This window comes from Vicugna pacos, chromosome 18 (assembly GCF_048564905.1).
Source record: "Vicugna pacos chromosome 18, VicPac4, whole genome shotgun sequence".
In the NCBI taxonomy this organism is placed as follows: domain Eukaryota; kingdom Metazoa; phylum Chordata; class Mammalia; order Artiodactyla; family Camelidae; genus Vicugna; species Vicugna pacos.
The window spans coordinates 19,353,656-19,374,674 of record NC_133004.1 but is presented as its reverse complement, the minus strand read 5'-3'; the positions used below and the strand labels follow the sequence as shown (position 1 = coordinate 19,374,674).

The following is a 21,019-nucleotide window of genomic DNA, read 5'->3' as shown; positions in this document are numbered from 1 at the left end:
ACTTCAGGGCGAAGCCTGTCAGCCGCGAGCAGCCCAGTCAGCTCCAGACCAGAGGCCAGGGCCCAGCGGGCCGGTGGGGACTGTGGGAGAGACCGCCAGCCCAGCGATTTGTTAACATCATAGACAGTGAAGAATGAGAAATTATTTTGAGGCTCAGAAGCAGGAAAAGTAGTTTTCCAAGTTAATCCAGGGAGAGCCATGAATCCATAGCATCTCACATCACACATCATAAAACCCATCGTAATCCGTGAAACTGACACGACCCATCGAAAGCCCTGCTCCTCCCGCCAGACCCCCATTAGGTCGGTGTCTGTGACCTCACCTTCTCCCTGTCGCTGGGATCAAGACCCAGCTTTAATTGAAAACCAGAAATCAAGGGGCTGGGATGTCAGCTGTGTCTCGCCTCATGCCTTGATGCCCCGATGTGGCTCTGGTCGGTCATGAGCTCTCTGGGCCCTGCAGCTGTGCCAGCCGAGGGACCTGGGCAGTGAGACAGCTGCTCTGCTGCCAGGGCTGTTGGCTCCTTCCAGTCTTATTCTTTTTTTTTTATGTGTTTATTTCACAATATCATATTTTTAAATTATAGTTGATATACAGTATTATATGTTACAGGTATACAGTATAGTGATTCACAATTTTTAAAGGTTACACTCCATTTATAGTTACTATAAAATATTGGCCATATTCCCCATGGTGTACAATACATCCTTGTAGTTTATTTTATACCTGATAATTTGTACCTCTTACTCCTCCACCTCCATCTTGCCCCTCCCCCTCCCCTCTCCCCACTGGGGCCACTAGTTCCTTCTCTACATCTGTGAGTCTGCTTCTTTTTTCTTATATTCACTAGTTTGTTATATTTTTTTAGGTTCCACATGTAAGTGATACCTTACAGTATTTGTCTTTCTCTGACTTATTTCACTTAGCATAATGCCCTCTAAGTCCATCCGTGCCATACACTAGAAACGAGTACATTTCAAATCAACTGTACTTCAATGAAAAAGCAAACAACCAACCCTCTTAAAATATGGGCAGAAGAACTGAACAGACATTTTTCCAAAAGAGGAAATGCAAATGGCCAACAGGAACATGAAAAGTTGCTCAACATCACTAATATCAGGGAAATACAAATCAATCACAATGAGACACCATCTCACACCTGTCAGAATGGCCATCCTCAAAAAGAACGCAAAGAACAAATGTTGGCAAGGGTGTAGGGAAAAGGGAACCCTTGTACACTGTTGGTGGGATGTAAATTGGTGCAGCCACCATGGAAAACAATATGGAGGTTTCTCAAAAAACCCAAAACAGAACCACCATATGGCCCATCAATTCCACTCATGGGCATATAGCCGGGAACAAAATCATTAATTCAAAAAGATACATACACCCCACTATTAACAGCAGTATTATTTATAATTGCCAGGATATGGAAGCAGCCCAAGTGCACATCAATAGATGAATGGATAAAGAAAACGTAGCATATATATGCAATGGAATACAACTCACCCATAAAAAAGGATATTTTGCCATTTGTGGCCCTTCATTCACTTTTTTTTTTTTTTCACTTCAAAAGCCAGAATTTTATGGCCGGCATAAACATTTCCATTGCATCAAAAACAACAACATATCTAGAAATAAACTTAACCAAGGAGGTTACCCTATACTCTGAAAACTAAAACATTGATGAAGGAGATTGAAGATGATACAAAGAAATGGAAAGATATCTTACACTCTTGGATTAGAAGAATCAACATTATCAAAATGACCATATTACCCAAAGCAGTCTACAGATCCAATGCAACCTCTGTCAAAATACAACATTTTTCACAGAACTAGAACAAACAATTCCAAAATTTATATGGAACCATAAAAGACCCCAAATTGCCAAAGCAATCTTTTGTAGGCCTTTTTTTTTTTTCTCTTCATTTTGTTCTCTTCTCTTGTAGTTTGATGACTAGAGAAGTTCCTTTAACATTTGTTGTAAAGCTAGTTTGGTGGTGCTGAAATCTTTTAGCTTTAGTTTATCTGTGAAGTTTTTTATTTCTCCATCAAGTCTGAACGAGAGCCTTGCTGGACAGAATATTCTTGGTTGTAAGTTTTTCCCTTTCATCACTTCAGATAAATCATGCCACTCCCTTGTGGCCTGTAGAGTTTCTGCTGAAAATTCAGCTGATAATCTTATGGGAGTTCCCTTGTGTGTTATTTGTTGCTTTTCTCTTGCTAATTTTAATATTTTCTCCTTATTCTTAGTTTTTATCAGTTTGGTTCCTATGTGCCTTGGTGTGCTCCTCTTTGGATTGATCCTGTGTGGAACTCTCTGTGCTTCCTAGACGTGGGTGACTGTTTCCTCTCCCAAGTTAGGGAAGTTTTCAGTAATAATCTCTCCAAAAATTTTTTCAGGTCCTTTCTCTCTCTTCTCTTTCTGGGACCCCTATAATGTGAACATTAATGCGCTTCATGTTGTCCCAGAGCTCTCTTAAACTATCCTCATTTCTTTTCATTCTTTTTTCTGTTCTGCAGTAGTGATTTCCACTAATCGGTCTTCTAGCTCACTGATCCGTTCTTCTGCCTCATTTAGTCTCTTTATTCTTGCTTCCTTCTAGTGTGTTATTTATTTCAGTAATTTTATTCTTCAGCTCTGTTTGGGTATTCTTTATATTTTCCAACTCTTTGTTAAAAACTTTGCTCTGTGCATCTGTACTCGTCTTGAGTTTTCTGAACATCTTCACCATCATCACTCTAACCTCTTTATCAGATGAATTGCCTGTCTCCTCATCACTTATTTCTTCTGGGATTTTATCTTGTGCCTTAGCCTGGAAGATATTCCTCTGCCGCCTCATATTGTCTATATTTCTGTTTGTATTTTTAGGTAGGTTAGTTACATTTCTTGACCTTAGAGAGGTGGCCTTCTGTGGGAGATGCCCTATGCGTCCCAGCAGTACACTCCTCTCTTGTCACCCAAGGGCCAAGTCCAGCCAGTCCCAGTGTAGAGCCTGGCCTGTGTTGTGTGGATTCCTTCCACAGGCTTTGGGATTGTTGTTTTCTTATTTCTGGTATCTGCCCCCTGGTGGATGGGGCTGGACTAGAGGCTTATGCAGATTTTCTGGCAGGAGGAGCTCGTGCCTGCCCACTGCGGGGTGGAGCTTGGTCCTGGACCTCTGGCAGGCTGTGTTCCCACCCTGTATGGTGTTTGGCCTGAGGCTTCCATATTGGCTGTTGGGTGGGGCTGGGTCTTGGTGCTAATGACCCAATCAAGATGTCAACCTCCAGGAAAGCTCGTGTAGATGAACACTCCCGGAATGTCCACCACCAGCTTTTATGTCCCGAGTGAGCTGCAGCCACCCGCTACGTCCCCAGGAAACTCTCCAAAACCAGCAGGCAGGTCTGGCTCAGGTTCCTATGAATCACTGCCTCTGCCCTTAGACCTGCTGCACGTGAGATTCCGTGTACACTTCACAAGAGAATGAGGTCTCTGTTTCCCAGTCCCATGGGGCTTCTGGAGTTAAGCCCTGCTGGCCTTCAAAACCAGATGTCCTGGGGTCTCCTCCTCCCACTGCCGGAACCCTGGGCTGGGGAGCCTGACATGGGGCTCAGAGCTCTCACTGCTGTGGGAGGGCCTCTGCGACTCAGTTATTTTTCAGCTTGTGGGTCACTCCCCCTGAGGGGTATGGGGCCCGATTATATTGCGAGCACACCCCTCCTACCGTCCCACTGTGGTTCCCTCTATATTTCCAGTTGAAGATCTTTTTTGCTAGGTTCTAGTCTCCGATGGTTGTTTAGCAGTCAGTTGTGGTTTTGCTGTAGTCTTGAGGAGAGGCGAGCTCGTGGTCCTGCTACTCCGCCATCTTGATCAGAAAAACCTGGGTCTTATTCTTTTCTAGGAATGTGTCCATTTGGTTGGACGGTTGAACTTCATGAAATTCTCTTCATTCCCCTTGTTGCTAAGGCTATTATACCATTTCCATTGTGGGTTTTATTTATTTGCTCAAGTCCGTCTGGGCCACCTTTTTGCGGGACCAGTGGCAGGGTGTTCTCCACTTCCCTTCGACTTTCCTGAGATGTGTGCTTGACGCAGCTTGTCTCCCCCTGAACACTTCCCCACGCCCGCCATGGACCCGTGTGCTCTCACCTCCCAGCACTGAGAGCCTGTGGTTCCCCCGGTGGCCCCAGGTCATCCCAGAGGCCCCACTCCCTTGAGAGTCTTTTACCTCCGCCTCCCCCTCCCAGAGGCGGTACCTGGACCAGAGCGGGGAGCCAGCTGGTGTGATCCCTGCCACGTGCCTTTTGTAAAACTAGTTTGAAATGGATCAGAGAACTAAACCATAATATTAGACCTGTAAAAGTTTTAGAAGACCTTTATATCCTTGGAGTAGGAAAACGTTGCTTAGATGGGACGCAAAATGCACAAATTGTAAAGGTTTTAAAAATTGATAACTTGGACTTCCTGAAAAAGTAAAACTTCACCTCTTCTAAAACTACCCAACAAACAGGGAAAGGCCGCCAGCTGGCAGCTCATGCATCTGGCAGAGGACTGGATCCGGGCTCGTCAGGGCTCCAGCTGTTCTGTACATGGGAAGGGATGAGAGCACACTAAGTGGCCTCAACATCTCTGCCTCAACTCAGGTCCCAGATGGCCTTTCCACCACCACCACCTCCCCAATCCAGTCAGCAGCTACACCTCAGCTTCCACAGAAGCCAGACCCCTGAGAGCCACGCCCAGGGGTGGCCAGTGCACAAGGAGGACAGGAGATGCCCACGGCACGTCCCCGCCTCTCAGAGCCTCGAGCTCAGCCAGGGGAGCCCACGCTGGTGGTTCCAGCACCCCCAGGCAGAATTGCGGGGTGACAGAAGTCGGTTCAGAGTGCAAGTGGGGGGCGGGGATTGAAGCAAATCAGTCTTTATGTGGTGTGATATTCTGGGTTTTGTGTGATTTGTCAAAAAGCACTGAACCACACACTTAAAATGGGTGCATTTTATCTTTTGTACCAATAACTCAGAAGGAAGACGTCTTATATCCATGTTGCCACCAACTCCTCTAGGCCTCCTGTTCCAGCTTCATTTCCAACACTTGTGGTATCACTTTATAGAACCTTCAGCAGTCTTGTCACACCCCCACCCCCATATTCATCCCCAGTGAGCTCATGCTGGGGGCATCAGCCTCACCGGGGGTGTCCCGGTATGTGCCCTTACACAGCGGCCATGGGGCCCAAGGTCTCCTGCCTCAAGCTCACCCTCCCACTGTGGTCACCGGGAGTTGCCTCACCTGGGTCTGTCGGCTCTTCTGGGGGCCCAGAGCCTCCAGAAGCTTTGTACACTGCTGGCGCTGGGGTCCCTGGGCTCCAAGATTAGAGGCGTTGGCCTGGGGCTCAGGCACGGCTGCGTTCAGCCACGTCCACCTCTGCTTTAGGAGAGCCTGGCACCTGGCGGGGAGGTGGCGCATGAACCCAGCAGCCTCTCCTCCCCTCAAGTGAAGACCCCTCCCACTCCGCTTTCCCACCTACACCCTTGACAGTAGGGTCAAAATCAGGCTGAAGGTGCCATTTTCAAGTTATTAAAACAACTTAAAAAATATGCAGTGGCCAGAAGGAACCTTCCAGAAGTTCTGGCTGGGAGGCGGCTCCAGGACGCAGTCCGACGACATGCTGGCACAGAAACCCCTGCAGCCATGCACTCTGTAACCTTAGTTCCTGCAGGTCATCTGGTTAGTGCCAAGTCCATAGGAGTGTGCCCGGCAGGTCCAGGCACATCTGTGCTTCCTGGACCATGTCATCCGGGGTCACCCCAGACCCTCCACAGAACCAGCAGGGCCAATGAGGTCTCTGAGGAGGGTCAGTGACTGGCCTCTCAGGCAGCCGCCCAGCAGGTGGCCCTGGGCCTGTCCCATCCTTGTGGTAGCTGTGGCTGTAAGAGCTCAGGACAACGAGCTCCACCTGAGCTGCATCCAAGGGAAAGCAGACTGATCTATTCAACTATTGATGTGCACTTACGATGCTTCCATACCTTGGCAATTATAAATGTTGCTGTTAATAGCAGGGTATATATCTTTTTTAGTTAATTCTTATTTTGTGCTTGGCTTTAAGCCTTTGATAACTATGTAAGTTTAAAAAGCTAAAGCTCTAAACGTTCTTAGAAACAATGAACAGTACATATATGTAAATTATAAAATATATGTGCAGTAAAAAAAATGATCAAGCCATGAAGGACACAGAAGAAACTTAAAAAGACATAGTACTAAATGAAAGAAGCCAGTCTGAAAAGGCTACAAACTATACGAGTCCAACCAAATGACATTCTGGAAAAGGCACAGCTACAGAAACAATAAAAAGATCATGGTTTCCAGGGGTTTGGGGAGAGGGAGGGAGGAATAAATAGATGGAGCACAAAGGATTTTGAGGGCAATGAAATTATTCTGAATGATACTATAGTGTTGGCTTCATGTCAATATGCATTTGTCAAAGCCCATAGAATGTACAACATCAAGAGTGAACCCTAATGTAAACTATGGACTTTGGTTGATAATAACGTGTCCATGTTGGTTCATCGATATACCAAATATGCCACACTGATGAGGGATGTTGAGGGTAGGGGAGTGTGTATGTGTGGGTGGGGAGGGCTGTGTGGGAACTCTGTATTTTCTGCTCAGTCCTGTTGTGAACCTGAAACTGCTCTAAAAGAATAAAGTCTATTTAAAAAAAAAAGACATGATAAATCTTAGCTAGAAGGCAAAAAACAAATGTTATAGTTTCTGTGTTACATTACTGGCCAAAAGTAATGTATTTTAATACTGTGATGTGATGAACTTCTCTGTAGTCTTTTTGGTCACATCTAAGACTCACCCCCACAAAAAAATGATGAACAAAATTATAATAATATTCCAGTAATTTTTCCTAAATAAAAGAGGGGGTTTTAAGCTTTAAGAAAAAAAGGGAAAGTGGGCTGCACAGGCCTCCAGGAACCCTCCATCCCCAGACCTGGGGGCCAGCCTCCAGCATGGTCACTCAGGCGTGGAACACAGGGCAGCAGACAGTCACGTCCACCGATGACTTCCCCATCCTAGTCCAGGAGAGTAACGGGAGCCCTGTCCACCTCCCATGGGACCCGGGCACCGGCCTTGATGTCCAGGGGCTGTGGAGTGGGCCAGAGTGACACCAGCCAGGCCACGGGACCCCAGACACCCTCACCTTCACCTGTCCTGAACCCCTCCCAGTGAGGGACACACACTGCAGGATCCGTAGGTCTGGCCCTTGTCCAGACACTTGGGAGGACAGCTGACCCAGCCGGCTGGAGTTCTGGGCTCGTGGGTGAGGCTGCCCTGGGTCTGTGTTGAGTAACAGTCACTGTAACAACTGCCACAAACAGACCTGTCATCTCACAGTTGCGTGGCTCAGACTCCGCCAGTGTTGGCAAGAGGGGTCCTCACCAGGCTCTGGGGAGAATCCATCTCCAGGATCATCTGGGACAAGGACGTCTCTGGGACTGGCTGGAGTGAGGCTGGGCCAGTGGCCCATGGAGGGAAACAGGCCTAGGCCACAGCCACCTGGGCACCTCAGGGATCAGCACAGGCTTCTAGGAGGGACCCTCTGCCCCCGCGTGACTGTGGCGTGTGTGCAGTACCGGCGCTGGAGGGTCCCTCTCTCCATCCCCCCAGGTGGTCCTCATCATCAGCGGGAACCTGAGCTTCCTGAACTGGCTGACCATCGTGCCCAGCCTCACCTGCTTCGATGACGCCACTCTGGGCTTCCTGTTTCCCGCGGGGCCTGGCGGTCTCAAGGACCGAGTCCTGAAGATGCAGGAGGAGGAAACCCGGGGGCCCCAGGCCCCACTGACATGTGGTGGGTGGTCTTCGTGTCCAGTGCCTGTCAACTCTCCAGTCAATGGCACCCAGCCCTCCCTCCACCCAGAGGCCCGGGAGACAGGGCAGCAACTTCTCACCGGGCAGCTCTCCTGTCTGCTTCGTGTGGACCGTGTGCCCTGGTCCCTGGGAAAGGAAGAAGCCTCAGGTGCTGCTTCTCTGTCCCGGGACCCAGGACAGCCAGGAGAGCCCGAGAGGGGACTGTCATGACTCAGTTTCTACGTCAGCCTTGGAAAGTCTTTTGGGCTCAGGGAGAAGGGGGCTGAGGTGGGGGTGTCTTCCCAGAGGCCAGGCCTAGGGCAGGAGCTTACCCGGCTCTCTCCCTCCTCCCGGCAGGCCGCATGGCACGGCGCGCTGCCAACCTGGCACTGGGTGTCCTGATCACGTGGCTCAGCATCCCTGTGGTCGTCAACTTGCTAAGCCCCCAGCAGGTCATGAACAGCTCCTTCAACCCTCTGCGGATTGTCAACACGTATGGGGCCTTCGGCAGGTACCTCGGGGCCACAGTGACCCTGGCAGGGGATATGCGGGGGAGGCCAGCCCGCACCTGCAGCCTTACCCTGATCTGCTCAGGACGACAGCCAGGGTGGGCAGGCGTGGCCCTGACTGGTCCCCCCACCCACCAGCATCACCAAGGAGCGCACAGAGGTCATCCTGCAGGGCACGGCCAGCTCCAACGCCAGCTCGCCTGATGCCGAGTGGGAGGACTATGAGTTCAAGTGCAAGCCAGGCAACCTGAGGCGGCGGCCGTGCCTTATCTCCCCATACCACTACCGCCTCGACTGGCTCATGTGGTTCGCCGCCTTCCAGGTAAGGACTTGGTGGGGACACAGGCAGTGGGGGGCCCCCAGTGACACAGGACGAGGAGCGTGAGGAATCTTCATAGACTCCCGGGATGGGCCTCTTGCCAGGGTCTGTGGGTACCAAGGTCCGGGCCTCACAGCGGCTTTCAGAGCACTTCCCCAGAGGTGGAGGGGCAGCCAGCATCACCGGAGTGTTTGCTCAGGTCAGAGCAAGGCTGGAGGCTCCTGGTCTTCGTGCTAAAACCTGCAGGACAGTTGCCATCCCATCTTGCCCAGGAGGACAGCCTCAGGAAAGCTCAGTCACTTGCCTGAGGTCCCTGGGCTGGCAGGTGGCGAAGCCGACAGGTGTGCTGGGACAGCCAGGCCCAGCCCTGCCCCATCTAGGTCTCAAGGACAGGACAGTGGCTGGGGGTGCCCAGGCACATGAGCAGGACCAGGCACACACATGAACGATCCACAGATGTCCGGCTGACCAGCAAGAGCAGGAAGCAGGTGGCCCCTGTGGAGTCGACCCCAGACCAAAGAAACTGGGCACAGGCCCCCAGGGCTGCCCCCATCCAGGAACCACACTTGAGTCAGATGCGCCCGGGACAGCAGACTCATGGCCAGCGCCAGGGTGGGGCTGAAGGGAAAGAGGGAGCAGAAAGCACCGTCCAGAGGGCTCTCCAAGGGCCCAGGTGGTGGCTACCAATGTCCAGCTGTCTCCGCCCTGCGTGCCTCATCCTCTTCCCACCCCCCAGACCTACGAGCACAACGAGTGGATCATCCACCTGGCCGGCAAGCTCCTGACTAATGACGCCCAGGCCCTGTCCCTGCTGGCCTTCAACCCTTTTGCGGGCAGGGCCCCCCCCAGGTAAGGCTCCCCCCCACAGCTCAGCTGCCTCTAGGGCTTCTGCCCCAGATCCAGGGGTCTGCTCCAGGACTGGGCCTGCCCAACCCCTGGAAACATGCCTGGGCACCACTCCCCTGAGGCCTGAGAAGGTTGAGAACTCACCCTGCCCGCCCCCCATCATCTGGCCGGGGGCCCCTCTGGCTTCCCCTGGGCAGCCTTTCCCTCCGAGGGCTCCTGGCCAGCAGGGGGACAGCTGACCTGTGCTGCCCTCACCTTGCAGGTGGGTCCGGGCAGAGCACTACAGGTACAAGTTCAGCCGCCCAGGGGGCCAGCATGCAGCCGAGGGCAAGTGGTGGATTCGGAAGAGGCTCGGCCCCTACTTCCCACCGCTCAGCCTCCAGGACCTGAAGGGCTACTTCAGGTCACGGGAGTGGCCATACCCAGAGCCCAGCTAGAGGCGGCCCAGGACTTGTGCCCCAAGAAATAAAATGGCAAGACCGTGGGCCGCTGCTGAGTGGGGTCTTCACAAGGACGTCCGGGGAAGCAGACTCAGGAAGAAGGCGTCTGTGCTTCCTGTCTCGCCACAGTCAGTCCCCGTGGTTCCCAAGTCCCTTCACTCTGGGTTCATCAGCGAGAACCACAGAAAGCCCCCAGCTCTTCCCCATCCTAGGTGCCTGCCCTTGTCACCAGGCCCCCTAGACAGCAGTGTCCTGATGTTGCTCCCAGCCCTGGTCTGTCCCAGGACCACCTGCCCGCGTGGTCCCCCCTCCATGGCTGTGCCCACCAGCACCCACCTGGGATCCTGGGCATCTATGGGGCAGGTCCATGGCTGAGCCCCATTGTGTACCTGGTGTAGCCAAGAGGAAACCCTGTCTGCCTCTCTTCTGCTCTCCTGGGGGCCCCACAACATCCAGGAGGGGCCTGTGTGACGGAAAAGCCAGTGTTCTCTGCCTCCCTCCTCAGAACCCATGACCAGAAGCATGGACAGAAGTTCTCTGTCCTCCTTGGGCAGCCGCCTCCATGGGCCCTGAGCAAGGCACGTCCTCCTCTCCTTTGTGACCACATCCCCCAGTCTCAAACCTGGAGCCTCCTGCTTCCTGATGTGCATTAGAGGGGATGGGACAGCAGAGCCCTCAGCTCCAGCTTGGACCATGGGGGCCCAGGAGTCCCCAGGGCAGCGGTTCTGAGCCCAGTTGCCACAGGTTGAACTGGATTTATGTTTTGCTGGGTGGCCCTTCTGGGCCTGCTGCAGGAAGAACTGGGGTGCAGCCCGAACCTGTACGACCTGGCAGCAGCTGCAAGGAGACAGACTCTCACCCACCCCTGGCCGTCTGGGGCGCCTGCTGCACTGCAGAGGGTCCCGGTGAGAACAAGGTGGTTCAGGCCAGGAGGCCAGCCCGAGGTGGGCACAAGTGTAGGTCTGTGTGGAGCACCCCCACCTGCCTGGGGGGCCGGTCGGCCCAGGTGCCAACAGAGAGGCCGTGTTCCTGCTCCACAGGCAAACAGGCGCCCTGTGTCTGTCACAGGACAAACGGGGCCTCACATGAGGAGCCTGGAGCCAGCAAGTCTGCCCACGGCAGCCGAGTGGAGCTGCTGTGCCTGGGCAGCCCTTCCCAGGGGGCTGTCCTGGGGGCCCTGCCAATGGTGGGAGCACCACGGGTGCCCCTGTGGGGCCCAGGGTGGGCAGGAGACCTGAGGAGATGCTGCGCCTTGGCTTGGGTGGCCCTCCAACCCCAGAACCACAGGTGGCTCCCTGCCAGGATCCATGGTGGGTCCCCTTTCTGCCATGTTCTGGGCTCACTGCCACCCAGGGCTTGGGAGGAGAGGCCCCCAGGACTCAGCACCCCCTGGTGTGGGCTCCTCTCTGAGCCTCTGTCCAACTGTCCCCTCCCAAGGCTCCTGGGACCCACTCCACCACAAGACACACAGGCAGTGCTTACCGCTTTGGGTTCAGCAGGGGCAAGGCTGGAGCCTGTGGCCTGAGTGACACAGGAGTCCCTGAGCCCATTCACGGGCTCCCTTGGCTCAGAGGCATCCCAGGAACCAGGCAGTCCCACCCCTCCTGGGAACTAGACAGTATCTTCTCACCCAGGGGGACATCCTAGGTGACTCTAGGCCTGGGTGGGCATGTGGCCCTCTGACAAACCAGGACCCCATCAGATCTGTTCCTCTTGCAGCCCCTCACCCCTGCAGAGGCTTGGGACCCCAGGGTCCATCCATCTGTCAGAAACAGCACTGGCCCCACTCTTGGGACCTGTCCTGAGACGACACCCTCCTGCTGAGGACAACCAGGCAGCATCCCTCCACCCAAAGCCTCCGTGGCCCCCGTCTCACTGAGTGTGAGCCTGGGGTCCCTGCCCATCACCCAGCCCGCTCCCCAGCATCCTCCCCATCCCACACACTCACCAGCTGAGTCGGGCTCCAGAGCCTCTGCACTGGTAGCTCCTGGTGCTGACACCTGCACAACCCACGTCCCTCGGGGCCGCCTCTCCTGCCTCTGTGGGACTCCATGCTGGTGGGGGCCTCGGCCTGGTTCCTCAGGGCTGGACAAACTGTGGACCTGGTGAAAGAAAGGCCCGGACATGGTCTTGTCTGCTCCACCGGACACTTCCTCCATCCCATCTCACGCAAGTCTGCTGTTTCTTTGTCAACCCAAGAGAAATGGGGAGCAGGGCCCTCAGCGACACAAGGTGAGGCCTGGGCTCCCATTCCCAGAAGCTTTACCCAGGCGAGTCATCCACCTGGCACTGGGGGGTGCTGTGGGCAAGGGTCCTCCTTGCTTCTCAACAAGAAGCACAGGCTCATGTTGAAAACCGCATTTCTGTCTGGCTCAGGTGCTGCCTTCACCTTCTAAAACTCAGTCAGTCGAAGCTTCCTGGGGGGCAGCAGAGGTCTCCTCTGACCACAGGATGGACAGCCCACTGGCAGGGGGCACCAGACCCTGGGTAGGCTTTCCAGAGGGGTAAGCAGTGGGTGGCCGGGGCCTTCTGACCTGCCCAAGGGGCTGGGATTTAAGATCTGGTCTGTTCTTCCCACCCACTCTTTCTCAAGCCAACACCCCCTGGAAGCCGCTGCTTGACATGCCGGCCCTCCTGAGACCTCGACCCTACCTAGGGGCTTCTCCCCTGCAGAGTGTTCTGCCCCTGCGGCTGTCACACATCTGGATGGGGAGGCTGCCTGGTGATGGCAGTGATGCCCAGACTTGGCTGGGGCCCTGTCTGCTGCAGAAGGTGCCCCATCTCTCCTGAGCTTGGCCTGCAGAGCCAGGGCTGGGAGGTCCCACCCACCTTGAGGGGGTGAGGGACTTGGGCACAGGTCCTGTCCCCAGGAGGAGGGTGTGTGTGAGCCTCCCTCCATCTCAGGGGCTCTGGGTGTCTTCTCCTTTGCCTTGAGGTTTTCACTCAGAGATGATTTTGATGCATCTTCAGCATCTGCTGAGGCCAAGTCTGCCCTCCTCATAGCCCTGGTCAGATCAGAACCTTCTTCCCTGAGGGGGCAGAATTTATGAGCCCTCAGCTCCCTGGGCCTCTGCGTCCACATGGGGATGGCCTGACACTTTGTGCTTTTAGGCATCCCAGCCCTGGCAGGACGGGGTCAGGCCCCTTCCCCCACCCACCCGGCCAGGTGGCCTTTCAGGAGCGGGAAGATCTCCAAATCAGTTCATGTTGAGTCCAAGAATGTCACCAGTTATTGCAACTGTCCTGTGAAGACTCGGAAAACCTGAGCACAGCACTGAACACCAGGGCAGTTGTTGAGTGCTTGGTCCATGGTGCCCCCACAACTTCCAGACCCCTGCTGCGGCGGAGGGCCTCCACTCCCGATGTTCATCCAGGGCCTTTGTCTCAGCCCCTCACCAGTCTCCTTGAAGCTCCAGCCATGGGTTCTTCAGTCAACTGCCCTCTTTTGCTATTTCATGCACATACATGCGTTTATTTCCTTTCGCCTTTTTCAGGTTTGCATCCTGTCTTCTCAGGTTGCAGACTTGCTTTATTTCTTTCTGTTCCTCCCGATTTCTCAGACGCAGCTAAGGACCCCACCCCCAAACCTGCAGGCTCTGTTTGGCTCTTGTGGGCCTTCTGGAGGTTGTGATCTCCTCTTAACACATCATGTGATAGAGGTGGGGATTTAAATGTCAAGATAATTGGGTTTGGGAGGCAACCTTTTTCTTTAATTTTATCGCTGTGTTGGCCTCTCCCAGCACCCCTCACCCCCATGCCTCTAGCACCCACAGGATCAATAAACACCCCTTTCAGAAGTGAATAGATTCTGGTGGAAAGGACACCTTCCCCAGTTCTGAGACAGCTGCTTGCATCCCTCTGCTGAGGGGTTCCCTTGACAACATGACAACCGTTCTCCTGGCCCCGAATCCACCCCTTCCCTGTATCCCACAGCCCAAGGATACCATGACCTTCCTTCCTTTGTCCTCAGGGATTCAGTGCCAAAGCCACTAAGTAAGGTAGAACTCATATACCAACAAACTGACCTTTAAAGTTCCTAATCAACAAAATTGACAAAATCCTAGCTTGACTGATGAAGAAAAAAAAATATGTAAATATCAAGTCAAAAAAGTTATGTGGGGACATTACTACCAACATTAAGACAAAAAGGATTACAAGAGAACAGTATGAACAATTGTAGCCAACAAATTAGGTAGCCTAGACATATTAGATACATTTCTAAAGACGCATCAACTGTTAAAAGTAGCTCAGAAAGTCGAGAGTCTTGGATCACCCAGCTCACTTCCCACCTGCGTTCTTGCTCCCCGGGGTCATGGGGGCAACAGCGTGTCCATCTGCAGGCTGTTCTTGCCAGGTGGCGCCTCAGAGCAGGCCAGGGACCCAGTTCGTGCTTGGCGCCCAGGACCCGGTGTGTTGGGGGCAGCACCCCACTAGAGCGGGAGAGCTCACTGGTGAGGGTCGGGGGCAAGGGGCAGCCAGCTGGGTAGTGTGAGTCAGAAGTGGCCAGCATGGACCTGGCGGAGACGATTCGCCTATAAATACCGAGACCCCATCAACATGGAGGGGTTGCTACCATCAAAAATAAGGATTAGGAGGGGAGGGTATAGCTCAACTGGTAGGGTACATGCTTAGCACACACAAGGTCCTGGGTTCAATCCCCAGTACCTCCTCTGAAAATAAATAACTAAGTATACCTAATTACCTCTCCCCTACAAAAAAAAAAAAAAGAAGGGGAGGGTATAGCTCAGTGGTAGAGTGCTTGCTTAGCAAGCACAAGGTCCTAGGTACAATCCTCAGTGCCTCCATTTAAAAAGTAAGTAAGTTAATAACATTTAACTACCTCCCCTCCCCCGCCAAAAAAGCATACAGTGCTGTATGTCAATCACATCTCAATAAAACTGGAAGGACAAAAATTTAATAAAATTGTTTTTAAAAATAAGGATTAATTTAATTAATTAATTAATTAATTAATTAAATAATGTACAATATGTGTCCATGAGAAGTTAAGTTGATTTCTAAATAGGTTTTATAGGTTTTGTAGTTTGAATTTCATCTGATTTAAATGGTTTACTTTAAACGTACGTGTGTTGAGTAACTTAAATAAAATGTATTATTTGTTAAAAAAAAAAAGTGACTCAGGTCAGGCAGAAAGATCTATAATAAGAAGACTGAATCAGTAATCAGAGACCTCCCAAGAGAGAAAAATACTGTGTCAGATGGCTTTGTTAACACATTCTCCTAAGGATTCGAAGAAAAATTAACACCAAACCTACCCAAACTCCAAAAATTTAGAAGAGGAGAGAACACTTCCTGCCTCATCCTATGAGGCCAGTATTACCCTGGTAACAAAGCCAGACAAAGATGCTAGTCTTCTTTATGAATATAAATACAAAAATCTTCAACAAGATACTAGCAAAAGAAATCTAACAGCATATTAATAGGATTGTATATACACCATGATCAAGTGGGATTTATCCCAGGAATGCGGTTCATCAGTCAGTGTGATTCATCAGTCAGTCAGAATCCACAGCTAATTTAATGGTGCAAGACAAAACTTTCTCCTTATGATCAGGATCAAGACAAGGATGCCCATTTTCACCACTGCCATTCAACACTCCTGGAGGTCCAGCCAGAGCAATCAGTCAAGGAAAATACCTAAAGCCTTTGGAGTTGGAAAGGAAGAAGTAGAACTATATTCACAGACGACACAATCACAAATAACAGAGAATGCCAGTTAGCCACCCAAAACTACTGGAGCTAATAAGCCAGTTCAGCAAAGCTGCAGGGCACAAGACCAACACACAAAACTCAGGTGTGTTTCTATACACCAGCAATAAGCAATCTGAAAAAGAAACTAAGGAAACTATACCACTTATAATAGCATCCAAAAGAATAAAATACCTAGAGATAAATTTAACCAAGGAGGTGAATGATGGTACAAAACATTGCTGAAGGAGATCAAAGAAGACCTAAATAAATTGAAAGGCATCTTTGTCCCTGGATTTGATGACTTAATATTGTTAAGATGACAGTATTAACAAAGTATCTGCAGAGTTGATGAGATCTCTGTGGAAAGGGCAATCCTCAGATCCATATGGAATTGCAAGGGGCCCCAAATAATGAAAGTGAAATTGAAAAGAAGGTTGAGGGGGAGGGTATAGCTCAGTGGTAGAGCACGTGCTCAGCATGAATGAGGTCCTGAGTTCAATCCTCAGTGCCTCCACTTAATTAATTAATTAATTAATTCCTGATTACCTCTCCCCTCAAAAAAAAACAAATAAAAAAAAAGTTGAAGTACTTGCTTTCCTGATTTAAAAACTTAGTACGAAGCTACAGTAGTTAGAACTGTGGTAGTGGCACAAGGACATAAAGACCAAGAAAACACAATGGAGAGCCCAGAGATAGACCCTTGCATATATGGTCAAATGATTTTTGGCAAGGATGCCGAGACCACTCAATGGGAAAAGGACAGTCTTTTCAAATGGTGCTGGGAAAAACAGGCCTAAAAGCTAAAGAATGAGGTTGGGCCTTTACCTCACACCATATTTAAAAATTAACTCAAAAGGGATGAAAAACCTAAACATAAAAGCTAATGCTATTACAACTCTTCGAAGAAAACATAGGTTAATCTTCATGACCTTGGATTTGGCAGTAGATTCTCAAATACGCCTCCAAAAGCAAGAGCAACAACACAAAAAATAGGTAAACTGGACTTCATCAAATTTAGAACTTTTGTGCATCTAAAGACTGTGAAGAAAGTAAAAGGACAACCCACAGAACAAGAGAAAACATTCAAAAGGCATGTATCTCATAAGACTCTAGTATCCAGAATATTGAAAGAACTCTTACAACTAAGCAACAAAAAGACAAACACCCCAATTCAAAAGGACTTGAATGGACATTTCTCCGAGGAAGACATACAAATGGCCAACAAGCTCACGAGAAGATGCTCAAAATCCTTAATGAGAGAAATGTACATGAAAACCACAATGAGATACCACTTCACACCCATCAGGATGGCTCTAATTTATTTTAACAGAAAAAAACAAGTGTTGGCGAGAAGATAGAGAAATTGGAACCTTCGTACACTGCAGTTGGGAATGCAGAATGGTGCAGCTGCTATGGAAAAGTCTAGCAGTTCTCAAAAAGTTAAACACTGAATCAATCACCATATGACCCAGCAATTCCTCCTCTGGATGTACATCCAAAAGAACTGAAATCAGGGACTCAAACAAATACTTGTATGCCAATGTTCACAGCATCATTACTCACCATAGACAAAAGATAGAAACAACACAAATGTCCACTAACAGGTGAATGGATAAACAAAACATAAAAGGGAACATTATGCAGGACACAAAAAGGAATCACAATGTGAATAAACCTTGAAGACATTATGCTCAGTAAAATAAATCAGACACAAAAGGTCACCTATTTTGTGCTTCCATTTATAAGAATATTTAGAACAGGCAAATCTATAAAGACAGAAAGTGGACTTGTGGTTGCCAGAGGCTGGGGGAGCGGAGAATGGGGAATGACTATTTTGTTGTTGTTTTGTTTGAGGAGGGGAAGGTGATTAGGTTTATTAATTTATTTTAATGGAGGTACTTTGGACTGAACCCAGGATCTCGTGCACGCTAAGCACATGCTCTACCACTAAGCTATACCCTCCTCACCAACAGTGACTGTTAATGGGTACAGGGTTTCCTTTTGAGGTGATAAAATATTTTGGAACTAGACAGAGGTGATGATTGTACAACACTGTGATGTACTAAATGACACTATTGTTCACTGTGAAATGACTGATGTTATGCTAAGCCCATTTCACCTCAATTTTTAAAAATAAAACAAAACCGAAAAAGTTTCCTAAGTGTCCTGAGACCCTGGACCTCCCTGCCCCAGGGACTGGGAGACTTCCCACTACCAAGATCTAGTGGGAACAGTGGGCGTGGGGGCAGGTAAAGTGTTTCATCCCTTTTTTGATGAGTACATAGGTCTGGATTCACGTGAGGCAGCAATTAGCCAGTGGGATGGAAAGTGGGCGTCCATGCACGTGACTCCGGTGAGTACTCTTAACTGATGGTCAGGGAGCAACAGTCACACGTGCAACTACCAGTCAGCCAAAGAAAAGGCAAGCGAGTTAACTGGCGGCCGTGGCTGCATCAGGTTGGCAAGTCCACTTCCCCACCCTTACCCAGATAGGCTTCTCAGCAAAGCCTTGGGGCACAGCTAGGGTCATGCCCCCTCCCCTTCAGGTGCTCAGTGGCCTTGCTCCACTTTGATGTTATATATTCTTTCCTTAAACCTCATGAGCCAACCTCTCTCTGCTGGGTGCCAACTATCCACTGGGACCGACCTGACTGGGCGGGTGCAGCCAAACCCTGCCTCTGGGCTGGGTGGCTCATTGTTCTAGGGTCATATCTGCACAAGTGGTCCACACAGTGCACAAGATTACAGCTTCATAATCAATCCTGGCACCTGGTGGTCTCGGCGCCCACCACTCAAAACTGCCTTGACTGTCATTGGTCTTGCTGAAAACAAGGTGAGGTTTCTTGTTCTAATACAGGCAGACTTCATTTCATTGCACTCCACAGATACCATGTTTTTCACAAATTGAACATTTATGGCGACCCTGCGTCCACCAAGTCTATTGGCGCCATTTTCCAAAAGCATTTGCTCACTTCAGGTCTCTGTGTCACATTTTAGTAATTCTCATAATAATGAAAAAGTTTGAAATATTGCATTTGTTACGGTGATGTGTGATCAGTGATCTTCGATGTCACTAGTGTAACTGTTTTGGGTGCCACAAACTAAGACCATGAACTTAATGGATAAATGTTGTGTATGTCCCGACTGCTCCACGGACCAGCTGTCCCCCATTTCTCCCTCCTCAGGCCTCCCTGTTCCCTAAGACACAACAATATTAGGCCAATCAGTAACCCCTACAATGGCCTCCAAGTGTTCAAATGAAAGGAAGAGTCACACATCTCTCACTTTAAATCAAAAACCTGAAATGACTGAGCTTAGTGAGGACGGCATGCCAAAAGCTGAGACAGGCCAAAAGCTAGGTCTCTTGGACCAGTCAGCCAAGTTGCAAATGCGAAAGAAAAGTTCCTAAGGGAAATTAAAAACGCTACTCCAGTGAACACATGGATGATAAATGAAACAGCCTTACTGCTGATGTGGAGAAAGCTTGCGTGTTCTGGAGAGAAGATCAGAACAGCCACAACATTCCCTTCAGCCAAAGCCTCATCCAGAGCAAGGCCCTAGCTCCCTTCAATCCTGTGAAGGCTAAGAGAGGTAAGGAAGCTGCAGAAGAAATTTGGAAGCCAGCAGAGGTTGGCTCATGAGGTTTAAGGAAAGAGGCCATCTCTGTAACATCAAAGTGCAAGAAGCAGCAGGTGCTGATGTAGGAGCCACTGCAAGTTATCCAGAAGGTCTAGCTCAGATCATTCATGAAGGTGGCTACACTGAGCAACAGATTTTCAATGCAGATGAAACAGCCTTCTATTGGAAGAAGATGCCACCTTAGACTTTCATGGCTAGAAATGAGAAGTCAATGCCTGGCTTCAAAGCTTCAAAGGACAGGCTGACTCTCCTGTTAGGGGCTAAAGCAGCTGGTGGCTTTAAGTTGAAGCCAGTGCTCATTTACCATTCTGAAAATCCTAGGGCCCTTAAGAACTATGCCCAGTCTGCTCTGCCTATGTTCTGTAACTGGATCAACAAAGCCTGGATGACAGCACATCTGTTTACAACACTGTTTACTGAATTATTTTAAGCCCACTATTGAGACCTACTGCTTAGGGGGGAAAAAAGTCCTTTCAGAATATTACTGCTCATTGACAATACACCTGGCCCCCCAACAGCTCTGATGCAGACGTACAGCAAGATTCCATTTTCTCGCCCGCTGACACGTCCCCCAGGCTGCAGCCCATGGATCAAGGAGTCATTCTGACTTCAAAGTCTTATTATTTAAGAAATACATTTTGTATGTCTATAGCTACCATAGACGTGATTCTTCTAATGGATATGAGCAAACTAAATTGAAAACCTGGAGAGGATTCCCCATCCTAGATGCTATTAAGAACATTTGTGATCCATGGGAAGAGGTCAAATTATCAACATATTTAGGTGTTTGGAAGAAGCTGATTCCAACCCCCATGGATGACTTTGAGGGGCTCAAGACTGCAGTGGAAGAAGTCACTGCAGGTGTGGTGGAAGTACCAAGAGAACTAGAATTAGACGTGGAGCCTGAAATTGTGACTGAACTGCTCTAATCTCATGATAAACCTTCAAGGGACGAGGAGCTTCTTATGGATGAGCAAAGAAAGTGGTTTCTTAAGATGGAATCAACTCCAGTTAAGATGCTGTGAAGATTGTTGATATGGCACAAAAGATTTAGAATATTATATAAACTTAGTTGATTAAGTAGCAGCAGGGTTTCAGAGGACTGATGGCAGCTTTGAAAGAAGTTCTACTATGGGTACAATGCTGTCAAACAGCACTGCAGGCTACAGAGAATCATTTATGAGAGGAAGTCAGTCACTGTGGTAAATATTGTCTTATTTTAAGAAATTGCCACAGTCCCCTCAACCGTCAGCAACCAGCAGCCTGGTGAGTCAGCAGCCATCAACATCAAGACCCTCCACCAGAGAAAAGATTACAACTTGCTGAAGCCTCAGGTAATATTAGCATTTTTTAGCAATAAAGCATTTTTAATTAGGGTTGTACATTTTTTGGACATACTGCTATTGCACGCTCAGCAGACTACAGCGTAGTGTAACCATAACTTCTAAATGCACTGGGAAACCGAAACCTTAGTGTGACTCACTTTATGCAATGTTCTGTTTATTGTGGTGGTCTGGAACTGAACCCACAGTATCTCTGAGTTGTGCCTGTAGTTTATGTGCAGATAGTGGACAGTGTTGTTTCTTTTCTTCCTGCCCACGGCTCTTGTTTCTTGTGCTGGCTTCCAGGTTAAGGCCCCCTATTTCTCTTATGACCTCTTCTCTTTTCTCTAATCTAGAAGTTGTCTCTTTAAAAACTCTCATCATAGTAAAGCTGGTCTACT

General features: G+C 49.8%; 1 protein-coding gene across 1 annotated transcript in view; it reads left to right on the top strand.

Moving 5' to 3' along the window:
* LMF1 (lipase maturation factor 1) overlaps nt 1-9,992 on the top strand; it is an 83,208-nt gene extending 73,216 nt beyond the window's left edge. The window contains exons 7-11 of the mRNA XM_006204245.4: nt 7,652-7,835; nt 8,192-8,345; nt 8,482-8,665; nt 9,399-9,511; nt 9,771-9,992. Of these exons, the coding sequence (XP_006204307.3) occupies nt 7,652-7,835; nt 8,192-8,345; nt 8,482-8,665; nt 9,399-9,511; nt 9,771-9,945 (810 nt within the window). The 3' untranslated portion in view covers nt 9,946-9,992. The remainder of the gene's footprint in view (nt 1-7,651; nt 7,836-8,191; nt 8,346-8,481; nt 8,666-9,398; nt 9,512-9,770) is intronic.
* The last annotated feature ends 11,027 nt before the right edge of the window (nt 9,993-21,019 follow it).